Below are 12,105 nucleotides of genomic sequence, written 5' to 3' on the forward strand. Positions count from 1 at the left end.
GGCATCATCTTGTTCAGTCCTCTCCGTTTCCCTGAAATCCAAGCCCATTTTACAGATGAGGACACAGAGGCTCACAGAGGTTAACTCTCCCACCCAGAGTCACGTAGCTTGTGATGGGCAGGCTCAGGGTTTAATCCCAGGTCCCATGGCCTTTGATGAGGCTCACGGCATTTCCACCTTCCCTAGCTGGCTCCTAAAAAGGAGGGTTTGAACCGGCGGGAGACACGCACTTTTTAATTCAATTCCATGAATTGCTGAGGATGACGAGGCATCTCTGGTCAGAATGAGACCCCAGGGCAGGATCAGTGACAGGATGGCGATGGCGGGGCCGTGAGGTCATGCGGATCGCCGTGGCCCTTCGGTCCCTGGAGAGCTCCTGCATAGTGGGAAGAGCCAGGAAGGCAAGAGCGGTTGGAAACCCTCCTCTTCGGGGTGAATCTTCATTTCTGGGATGAGAGAAGCAATTTCCCTCCAGCTGTGAATCCCAGCTCAACCACAGTGCGGGGAGGCCCATCTTTTTCATATGTACGTGGAGAGGGGCGCTACCCCGCTTAAGATCTTCCCTGCCTTCCTGTGGCCCCTGAGCGCACGAGCCCGCCCCGCCCACCTGTCCACCTCCTCCAGGCCACCTCCCCTGCCTCCCTGTCCACTGCTGCTCTCCAGCCACGCTCTCTCCTGCTAGGTCCTCGTGCCTCAGAGCAGGGCTTTGCAAGGTGTGCTCCCTGGACCAAGAAAATCAGTCCCCCCGGGAACTTGCCAGAAATGCAAAGTCTCAGGTTGAGCCTCAGACCCCAGAATCAGGAACTTTGGGGGTGGGCCCATCAGTCCAGTCTGTTGAACAGCCCTCCAGGTGGGTGTGTTTTGTGCTTGGCCTGGAGAAGCCTGGTTCCAGAGCCCTCCACACTCCCCTCCCCGGCACATGCTTCTCCTGGTTTTTGCAGGACTCCTCACCTTTCAGGTCTGGCTTCAATCTGACCTTCTGTTCTCTCTCTCTCCACACTATTCATTTCCCCACAGCATGTGTCACAACTGGCGATTATAGATAATTGTTTCTTCACCATTTTAGCTCTGTCTCCACTAGATTACAAGCGCCACGTGGCCAGGGGCCACATCTGTTACATAGCAACGTCTCTCCATTGCTTAGCAGGGTACCTGGCGTGCAGGATGCACTAGATTATTTGCAGAATGAATGAATGGGGAGTTAGTGAAACTAGTGGAGAGGCTGAGTAGAGAGTTCCAACCAAATCCCTAATGGGGACCAGAGAGGTTTGGCATGTGCCTGTCAGGGGAGACCCTGCACTGGCTCCTCAGCTGTTTCCCAGCACGGGGGGGACAGGCCCCAAGCGCAAGTACCTGGCTTCAGGACTAGGCTCTGGAGGGTCTTCTCCGCTGACCCTGGGCAGGCAGGACCCCGCACTCCCTAGGCCTTGGTTGTTTTTTCCATCAAGAGGCGGCTGAAGCAGGTAACCTCAAAGGCTTCTCTCCGCTCTGGTGTTTTAAAATTTTAAATGTATCGGGCACTTCCCCTAAATAACCTTTTTATGTTCATTCCATTTTGATTCTCTGGCCGATACTGGGGAAGGGTGCGGAAAAAGTGTCGAGTGGGCCTGTCCTAGGTCTGTTAGTAGTTACGCTGCGCACACTGTACACTGTCACTCGAGGTGAGCGGCGCTTCCCTTAACTGGTCAGGGGGCTGGGGGTCGGAGTGAGCCAGAGGATGGAGTGTTCAGGGGGCCAGGGGAGGCTTCCCCACCTCTCTTCCCCTGAAGAGCCCCCAGGTTTGTTCCCTGCCTGCCCCCAACGGCCCCTCCGCTGCCGGACCAGCCCTCCTGGCAAAGAAGACTCAGCTACTGGAGGCCTGGGCCAGTGGAGGGGGCTCTCCCCACGAAGACACAGACACGCTTTCAGGGAAATACTGTCACCCGTGGACAGGTGCAGGGACCTCGGCAGCTACTTTAAAACACCCTCATCCTGCCGCAAACTCCCAGCTCCTTTCCTTCTAGAAGGTTCTGAGCAGCAAAGGCGGGTTCCCCGGAAGATATAAAGCTCATCGGGCTGGTCCTCCCTGGGAGGGGCCGGCCTGGGAGGCTGACGAAGAGCCGAACAGCTCTCGAGGGCTTAACAAGGAGGTGTCCTCGCAGCGGTCTGTCTGTGTTGGAGGCGACGCGGGTATTTATTTCCGAGGCTGGCACGCGCTCACTTTCTCTTTACCTCTGGCCCAGCTTGACGTCTTTTCCTGAGCTGGTGTCCAGGGTAGTGACAACCTGAGGGCTGTAGGCAGCTGATGGATTTTGGAGACAGCTTCTCCCCTCTCATTGTTTTTCTTCCTCCACCACCTCCCACACAATTAGAAAAACAATGAAATGGAGTGAGACTAGGAGAGATGAAACTAGCGTCTGTACCTATTTTTCACCGTCTTATTGTTGCCACCGCGTTCAGTGTGAGTGGCTGGGCGCAGGCCACTTGCGGCTGGGATGATGGAAGAGCCTGGTCCCCGCCCTGGAGGAGCTCAAGGTCGAGCTGGGAAGGAGAGGAAGTAGGATGTGAAAGCGTCGGCTGCAGGAACTGAGACTGGGCGCTGGGAGGGGGTGGGCCAGGAGTCCAGTCAGACCAGGGACTTGCCCCACGTGGAGAGCCAGGCGAGGCCAGGCATTGGCGTGGGAAGCTCACGCTCAGAGACTAGAGGTGGGAGCGCCAGTCAGGGGGCTGTGACAGTGCCAGACAGGCGCTGATGCGGCCTGAACAGAGACGAGACGGGGGCAAATGAGAAGCAATTGGGAAGACCACAGCGAGGCAGAGCCAGAGGCAGGACACGGAGCCGGGTCCCAGAGGACGTGGTGGGTAGGGGCAGGGGTGGGAGCGCCGGAGAAGGGGGGCCTCAGAGCAGAAAGGGAGGGGCCTGTTCCTTTTTGGAGCTTGCCAAGAGTTTAGAGCCCACTTTGAAGTTAGAGGGGGCAGTCCCCAAGACGCTCTTCCTTCTGACACCATGTGCAAGCTGGGTGCAGTCCCCCAAACCACTGTCGGGTTCAGTAATTCACTAGAAGGAATCACAAGACACGCTGATGGCTGTCACACTCGAGGTTGCGGTTTACAGCAGGGAAGGGTCACAGACTGAACTCAGCCTCGTAAGCATGCGATGATACACGCAGGGTGTTGCCGTCCAGGGAAGCCCACCCAAGCCTCTGGCGTCCCAAGCACTTCTTGAGGCTCCCTCACGCAGTACCTGCCTGACCGACCTTTACTGTCCAGCCCCTCCTGGAGGTCAGGCCGGTACTGCGTGGCCCAGAGCCCGCATCATAACTCACACTGTTAGACTGTCCAGTGGCCAGACCCCCCGAGGCAAGCAAGATACCCTTACCAGGCAGGACATTCCAGGTGGCCTAGAGATCATCTTCCAGGAGCCGAGGACAAGGGCCAGACCTCTCTGTGGTCAGGTTCGTGCTTCACCACGCATGCTTGCAGCTTGGCACGAGACAAGGCACAGGAGGAGGACGGACCCCGACGCGTAGGCAGAAAGGGATGGCTTCGTACAGCTCTGCTTATATTGGGGTGTACTCACACACTCAAGGTCAGGGACGTCCGTGTGGCGCCAGGCGTCTGGCTGTTCCCTCTCGGGGCTTGTTGCTGGAGCATTTGCCGCTGTTTCTCACGGCGGTGCTGCGCTGGGCATAGGAGCTGAGGCAGCCGGGATATGTGCAAAGAACCTTCGCGCCATCGGTGGGTGTGACCTTGGCCTCTCCATTCTCCCCACTCCTCACTATGAAGTGGTGTGGAGCTACCTGCAGGGTTGACCTGAGGATGGCATGGGACCCTGAAGGTGGGAATCCTTTGTGCGGGGGACACCAAACCCAGCATGGAGAAGCAAGAACACGTGGCGTTTAAAATCCAACCTCTGGGGCTTCCCTGGTGGCGCAGTGGTTGAGAGTCCGCCTGCCGATGCGGGGGACGCGGGTTCGTGCCCCGGTCCGGGAAGATCCCGCATGCCGTGGAGCGGCTGGGCCCGTGAGCCGTGGCCGCTGAGCCTGCGCGTCCGGAGCCTGTGCTCCGCAACGGGAGAGGCCACAGCAGTGAGAGGCCCGCATACCGCAAAAAAAAAAAAAAATCCAACTTCTGAAGGCAGTTGTTCGCTGGGACAACGCTTCACTGTTGGTTTATAATGACGTGTGTAATACGTTTGGAAAAGCGCCTTCGGTGTCGGAGGAATTACCCCTGAACTAACGCCTGCCTTCTTCGGTCCTAGGTGAGGCTGCAGGTCGGGCTGTACGCCGTGTACCTTCTGGACTGGCTCACGGTCTTTAATAAAGAACAGTTCCTCATTCTCCGCCTGGAAGACCACGCCTCTAACGTCAAGCACACCATGCACAGGGTCTTCCAGTTTCTCAGCCTCGGTATGAATGTCGCACTGGAGGCCCACGGAGCAGGGCGCGAGCTCCGAGGACACCGGCTCTGTGAGGCGCTCGCCGCGTCCCACGCAGACCCCTGAGCCGAGCAGGGCGGGGCTGAGCCGGGAGGCCAGTTAGTGCCTGTTTGTCAAACACCACGTGCACACGGGGCCTCGCGCGTGGTGTGGGGAGCCGTCTCTGGGGAGGAAGAGGTGGCCTCTCGTCTGGGAGCTCCCTCACTGGAGGGAGAGGAGGAAGCCGAGGCTCGAATAACCGAGTAACTGGTAGAGTGACGTGGGGGAGGTTAGCGATCTCACGGTGGGTCCGTACACGTGACTTGGGGGCCCAGCCGCTGAAGCGATCCTGGAAGGGAGGGTGTGAGCTGCGCCTTAAGGATGGACAGGGTGTCTGGGGTCCTGGGACCGTCTCGCAGAGGCCTCCGGGCCTGGGGGTCGGGGGGGATGGGCAGGTCGATGCTCGTCTCAGCTTTGCTGGGAACCCCTGGAGGCACAGCCATGTGGCTGGGTTTGGGCTCCTGGGCCTCTAGGGAGGGGAGCCTGCCCCCGGCCAGAGTCGCAAGGGGCACTTTGTGGCAGCAGGCCAAGTCGCTGGCCGCGGTGACGGCTGGTGGAGGAGTGTCCATGGGTGCAGGGTGCTCCCCCGTAGGCGGCACCCAGGACCGCTGGAGAGACTGGGGCACCCTGCACATTCCTCCCCAGAAGCCCCTGCGGCCCTGTCTCATGAGCTTGCCTGGGAATTTTGTTAATTGAACTTTTCCTGAAATCTGTTTGCCCACCACTGGGACTCGGGACCCTTTTGTCATTTGATTTTCTTTTTCCTTTTCTTGGAGAGCTTGTAACGTGGTGGAGTGTGATTACTGTTTCCTTGTAAGGCCTAGAACCATTTTTCTTTGATTTGGCCACCTGTAGACTCTGTCACATTCATGAGCTTGTCTTTAATCCCTAAGATGGACAGTAAGGCCAGTTCTGTTCCTTCCCTGTCACGTAACCCGAGGACACTGGGATGTAGTTTTTCTGTGCATGGGCTCAGGACTTCAGACTGATCGCGAGGGCCCGGGGCACAGAGGCCTGAGCAGTGGTCCCGGGGGTTAAGCCAGTGAGAGGCTTGCGGTCCCGAGGGCTGAGGGTGGAAGTGGCAGCCTCGGGGGGCAGCACGAGCTGGCTGGTTCCCGGCCTCTCCCCGTGGATATGCCTGCTGCAGGTGGAGGTTCAGCCAGTGGGGGGTCTCTGGGCACAGGTGGTCTCTCCCCTTCCCCCATGGCCACTTCACAGCACGACACACAGGCTGAAATATGGGCCCATCAGGAGGCCCTTTGCATCGGCCTGAAGTAGAAGCAGTGGGGGCAGACTTCCAGTGGCTGGTGAGCAGGAGAGGCTGTGTGCAGGGACTGTGTGTGGCAGGTCGCCCAGTTACCCAAGGACAGGCTGGGTCCCGTTGACGGGCAGTTGGAAATGAAACTGCGCCCCAGAGCCCCAGCCTTGCTTCCAAGGGTGGGGTAACACACCGGACCACAGAATCTCTGCTCTTTCACACTGGAATTTCCACCTTCCACCCTCAGCCACTCAGAAATGGATCCAGCCAAAGAATTTGAACCTCCAAACACATTCTTACGGGAAACTCCTGTCTCAACAGGAAGCACGGCTGGGATTTTCTCAAAGTTTCTTTTGCCTCCTGCCTCATAGGCTCTTTCCTTTGTGTTCCAGGGCCCTTAAGTGAGAAACAAGAGGCCTTGATGACCAAGAGCCCCGCATCCAACGCGCGGCGTCCCGAGGACCGGAACCTGGGGCCCATGTGGCCGGTCACACAGAGGCTCCTGCGGGACTTCTACGGGCCTTTTAACGCCCGGCTGGCGCAGGTCCTCGCCGACGAGGCCTTCCTGTGGAAGAAGACGTGACGCCGGGTTCCCGCTGCCACCATGATTTCCATGCTTTGAAAATCTCTCTTGGTGGGGAACCCTTTCGCTCAGAGCCTGGAGAAAACCCTTCCCCGGCCCACGTTTATGGAAACCAGTTCAGAATTTCCTTTGTGATGTTAAACAGCCCGGCGATGGACCCTTCACCGAGCCTCGGATGGAGGCTGTTGGAAATTCCACCTGGGAAAGGGTCCCCTTCTGCTCCGAGAGTGGCTGGGGTCCGGGATGAGGCCGGCGGACGCTGGGCTGGGTGCCGGGAGGCAAGCGTGGAGTCTGGGCTTTGACAGTTCTGGGTGGAGGTCCCGCCCCGGGGCTGGCCAGACGTACACTATACATTCAGCTTCGAAACCCTCTGTCTGGATCACTGACCTCATTTTGGCGGAGAATGGCGGCTCTCGTTTTTTTTTCCCTTTTACCCCAACGTCAGCCCTTCCGTCTCTTCAGATTTCAACCCTGTTAACTTCACTGTTGACGAGAAAAAAGACAAAAGTCGATTTTTGGTAGCACATTTGTGTCTGGGACCTCCTCCCCTTCTGGCCTTGTGGACTCCACTTATGTTTAACAGAAAACGAACGCATTTAAAACAAACCACTTTCTACGTTTCACTGGCTGGAGTTTTCTTTTCTGGCCCTTTAGATGTTTTCTCAAGGTTTTTTTCAGTTTCTAATTGGAATATAACTTCAGTTTAAAATCGGAAGGGAAAGTTTTGCTGTTAATGCCAGACTGAGCACCTCGAAGGAACTGATGGAAAATCTGGGCATCTTGGCCGTCGCCGTGCATCTGAGGTCCTCAGAGAACCGCAGCCGTTTGAGGTTTTAGTTGCAGGTGCGACAGGCCCCGCTGCTCTGCCTTTCCTCCCAAGTGAACTTGTTAGCACATTCTCCGCCGTGTGTGGACAGAGGTCCTTCCTCACTCAACGAACTGTAGGATGCTTTTTTCTGATTCGGAAGCACAGCACGTGAGCTATGCCTGGGCCAGGCATGCTGTGCTGGGATTTGGAACGAGAATGCCGGGAGCTGTGTACTTGACAGAACTTCCTGGGCCACTTGGCATCCTGGTTTACTGTTGGATGGGCTGAAGGTCTTGCTGTTACTTGGAGGTGATGGGAAAGATTGAACACAGTCCTTGCGCACAGCCCCAGGCGGGACCCCAACCAAGCCTTGCACGTGGTCGTCAAGGGAAGCTTCTGCGAATCAGAGCTCCCCAAGTCGAGGTCCCGGATGCACACCAGTCAGAGAATGCAAATGCCCGCACTCCCAGCCGCCAGTCGTGGGAGTGAGGATTTGCTGAGCTGTCCAGCCCTAGTGCCGTTGGAGATGGGATGCTCAGCCCACTTGAAGGCGTGTGGAGGGCTCTGAATGGCACGGCCGGGCTGTTTCTGCTGTGAAGGAGCCATGGGCCTGAACACCCGCTTTCAGGGACAGGCCCCCATTTCTCTCCCGGTGGCCCTCGGAGCAGCAGCCAGCAGGCAAACCTGGCCTGAGCACAAGGTGCCGTAGGGGACGTCACTTGCATGTGCGTGTGTATTTATTTGCAGTGCAGGTGCGGTGTGCGTGGGTGTGTGTGTGCGTTTCTGAGTGGGCTCCCTTCAGTTCTGTTGCTGGTCAGCTTTCTCCGCTCTGGACACACCCCTTCATGGATTGATTTCTCTTGCAGTTCGCTTGTCACTTTCAGCCCAGATTTTTGCTCTTCGGCCCCGACTGTAATTACAAGGACTTTTCTTACGCACCCCTGTGCATGTGAACAACATGTAACGTAATTCTGCTTCTTACAGAAGTACTACTGAAAGTCTTATTTCCAATATTATTTGGTTTACTATACAAATCTTTTTATAGACGATCCCTTGGTGCCGATCAGCGCCGTGCAGACCCGGTGTCTCCAGGGGCCTTTCTCCAAAGGGCTGTCTGTCTGTTCCTTTGCTTTCCTCTGTTCTCTCTCACTCGAGGCCCCACTCTTGGTGACAGCACAGCTGCCCTTTCGAGCCGTGGTCCTCGAGCCTGTCATCCCGAACGAAAGTGAAATGGAGGATTTCTCACGACCCGGTCTGGAAGTTCCTTTGTGTCCCCAAAGCTGTGCATCGGGTTGTATCAAATTGTACTCCCTTAGTCGCGTAAGGTATGTTAATGAACCACTGTTGTGCTGTACGTTTATTAATATTGAACATAATTAAATGTGGGCCCCTGTGACTGGGACCCGGGGTGCATGCCCTTCCTCATGAGCCGTCAGAGCACTTGTGGGAGGTTTTCCACCGCGTCCACTGTGCGTGAATGAACCACGGGAGCAGTTCTGTGTCTCACCTGCGTGTGATGTGCACCCGGTACGCAGGGGACCCGCCGCATGTGGTGACGGTGCGAGAGAGTAGAGCAGGCGGGAGAGATCAGACGTTACCACGGACGCCCTGGTGAGGCCAGCCAGGGGCGGGAGTCAGGGCGGCGACATCCAGCCCTACCCACAGACGGGCCTAACGACATCCTCAGACATTTAGATTTGATGGTTGGGTGACCGCAGGACCTGCTGCTCCCAGCAGGCTGCTGCCCTCATTCCCGGGGCCCGCCTGGCCCCTGGGGGCTGCGAGTTTGAGACCCCTGGTGTCACTGGGTGCACGGCACTGTCACTGGACGCTCAAGGCCCCCAGTGCAGCCAGGGCAAGCCTGAGAGATGAGGTCCTCTCAAGTTCGGGGCTCTGGAAGCCGGGGCCATCCTGGGGGCAGCGGGGAGCCTGGGTTGGTCCCCGAATTCTGGGAAGACTCACCCTGGGCGAGTGTCTCCCCAGCACTGCCCCCCATGGTTGTGTGCTGGGGGAAGAGGGGCTGGCGAGTCCAGGCCTGGAAATGAGGAGGACCCCAGCTCTGATGGCAAAACCAGGGACGGCTTCACTCAGCAGGGAAGATGCTGTGCCTGGGAGGAGAAGCGGCCGGTGGGAGACAGGGGTCGGGACAGACGGGTGGGTGGAGGGCTGATGGCACGACTCCCTCCCCCGGGGCCTGTCCAAAACCCTCTCTGCTGTGGGACCACCTCCCGCCCTGACTCGGGAACCAGCTCTCAGGGAACGTCCTGACGAGGATAACCTCCGTCTTCGTGTAAACCTCCCCTCGGAATGACCTCTCGCCAGATGACTCAGTTTGGGAATTGAAGCAAAGGCCACGCGCTGCAGGAGGAAGCTGGGCCTCGTCCAGCCGTGAGAGGCCTTGCGTGTGGGCGGGTATTTTTCTGTTGCTCCAGAATCCTCTCCCTGTGGGCAGATCCTGTTGAGACTCTAGGCTCAAGACCTCACTTTCCCAGAGCTGCTCCTGGCAGGGCTGCCTGCAGAGCTATGTTAGCGGCAGCAGGTTACACCAGACCGCGTGGCTTGAACCGAACACCACAAGGCCATTACCTCACAGATCTGGGGCTCAGACATCCAAGCTCAGTCTCACGGGGCTCAAGTCAGGATGTTGGTGGGCAGGACTGGCGCTTCCTGGAGGCTCTGGGGAGAATCCGTTTCCTTACCTTTTCCAGCTGCTAGAGGCCACCTGCATTCCTTGGCATGTGGCCCCTTCCTCCACCTTGAGACTCTCTCTGACACTGTTTCCCTCGTCTTGTCACCTTCTCTGCTTCTCCCCCTCTGGCCTCTTGCAAGGACCCTTGCCATGCCTCTGGGTCCACAGGATGCTAACGCAGGATCGTCAAGGTCACATCTGCAAAGCCCCTTTTGCCAGATAACGTAACATGTATAGGTTCCAGTAATTAGAACGCAGACACCTTTGGGAGCCGTTATTCAGCCAGCAATAGGGGGGTGGGTCCAGTAGGCTGGTCGGCAGTCAGAGGATGGAGTGGGTGCCCACTGGTCTGTCCCTTTCGGCTGTGCCCTGAGGGGCCCACGCAGGTCTGAGTGCCTAGCAGAGGGCTGAGCTTCCCGACACGTCTGTTCTGAGGTGGCGAATCTTCCTGTCCAGGCAGGACCCTGTGACTGGAGTGAGGGGGACGGGGTGAACGGCAAGTTGTTGTTCTGTATGCTTCTCCCGAGTGAGCCAAGTGGTGGCCCCAGGCCCGGATAGGGTTCTTTCTCCCTCAGGAGACCCACAGAAGCCACATGGGCAGTTTCGAGTTTCTCCAGTTCAGCTGTTTCTGAGTGAGTTATGCTCCCAAGGGAGCAGCTTGTGAAAACAGCAAACATGGTTAGCATGTTTGCGGGCCCCTGAGAGAGTCTCGGGGGCCAGTGGCCTCGTGGCCCCCTGCTCCAGGGATGCCTTTGGAAGGCAACCTCCAACCTCACTTTCCGTGCTCGTGCCTGATGGCCCCCGAGCTGGCCTTGACTCCGCGACCTCGACCCTGTCCCTGCTCCCGAAGCCCCGTGCTGTCAGCCTGGCCCTTGTCCCTAGCCCTCCCGTCCCTCCCCCTCGGGGTTCCCATCCTTTGCAGAACTGCCCCTGCTCAGGTTCCGAGTGGCAGGGCGGAGGCTGGGCAGTCCTGGGTCTCTTAGGCCTGCAGGTTGCTGTCCTGAAAGCCTGCAGGTGACGAGGACGCCACAGAGGCGAAAGTGGTGGCATCTCAGTGACTGCAGCAGGCCCCCGAGGAAGAACAGTTTCTCCTCGGCCGCCACCTGGGAGTGTCCGAGTCTTCCTGCCGGGGGCCCAGGACCCGCCCAAACTGCACCTGTGCTCATTACCCGCACGCTTGGGGCGAAGCAAGGAGTAGGGTGGTCCATCCCGTGTGACCGCCCTGCTCTGTGGGTGCCCAGCTCCGAGTCTGGGGCACAGAGGAGAGTAGGAAGGGGTCTTCCCTTCCCACGGTGGAGGACCCCGTGGGTACAGTGGCACAGGGAGCACGGAGGCCGCTGGGGCTCCTGGGGCTTTCTGGGGCACCCCCGGCTCTGTGTGCTCTGAGCAGCCCCTCTGAGATCAGGCCCCGGTCAGATCTCGAAGTAGGTGAGTCCGCAGCCTGGGCCTCTCTGAGTCTCACGACTTTCCCAAGGCCTCACGTTGAGGTGGTAGTGGGGACCCAGCACTTCAGCTCCCTGAACAAGTCCCTTCTCACAGAGCAGAGAAAGGCTGGGTGTAGGGAATCGAGATGGGGAGGCTTCCAGCATCTTCTCCTGGAGTCATGAGCCATCTTTCTTCACCAGTCTTCTCCTAAAAGGGACAGTCTGACTTGCACCCATCAAACTCGGCTCCCCCAAGACAGTGTGGGGAAGGGGTGAGCCTTGGGCCTTGACCCAGATGAGCTGGGTTCAAGGCCTGGGTTGTGTCCACCCCATAACCTTGGGGACACTGCGGGTCCCTTCCACATCTGCAGGTCTGTGGGCCTCATGAGTGGGTGTTGGGAGTTAACGAGGCAATGGTACACGGAAGTATAAAGTGACGATCAGAGAGGCTACACACCTGCCTGAGGTCACACAGCTCCGATCTCCAGAAAGAGCAGAATGTCAACTCAGATTTTTCACTTTTTAACTTCATAGTCAATGATTTTAACCATGGTGCTACAGCGTACACCCCCCCCCACTCCCCCATCAGGCTCCCATCCCCAGCAGCCTGTCTGCATTTCACCTGTCAGCTTTCATCTCAGATGCCCTTAAGGATGGGGCAGCAGTTCCTGGGTCTTCTGGGGCAGAGGTTTCTGCAGACCTGCCCATCCAGGGGTCTAGGTGGTGACTGGGGCTTCTAGGGAAAACAAAGGGAAATAAACGTGGCTTTGTTTTGCCAAAAAGGTCTCGCAGCTGAGAGTCCTGCTGCCAGAGGCGTCCTCCCTGCCCTGGCCGGCTAAGCCTTCCACTCCCAGGACCAGGCTGACCTCACAGGACCTCGGGCTGGC

The 12,105-nt window shown here is 58.0% G+C and overlaps 1 protein-coding gene across 3 annotated transcripts in view; it reads left to right on the forward strand.

Moving 5' to 3' along the window:
• Positions 1–8,775, forward strand: part of CHST15 (carbohydrate sulfotransferase 15) — an 84,932-nt gene extending 76,157 nt beyond the window's left edge. For all 3 annotated transcript variants that reach the window (XM_060033884.1, XM_060033883.1, XM_060033885.1), the window contains 2 exons: positions 4,241–4,388; positions 6,107–8,775. In XM_060033884.1, the coding sequence (XP_059889867.1) occupies positions 4,241–4,388; positions 6,107–6,297 (339 nt within the window). In that variant the 3' untranslated portion in view covers positions 6,298–8,775. The remainder of the gene's footprint in view (positions 1–4,240; positions 4,389–6,106) is intronic.
• Positions 8,776–12,105: the final 3,330 nt, after the last annotated feature.

This window comes from Delphinus delphis, chromosome 16 (genome assembly GCF_949987515.2).
Source record: "Delphinus delphis chromosome 16, mDelDel1.2, whole genome shotgun sequence".
NCBI classification, from domain to species: Eukaryota; Metazoa; Chordata; class Mammalia; order Artiodactyla; family Delphinidae; genus Delphinus; species Delphinus delphis.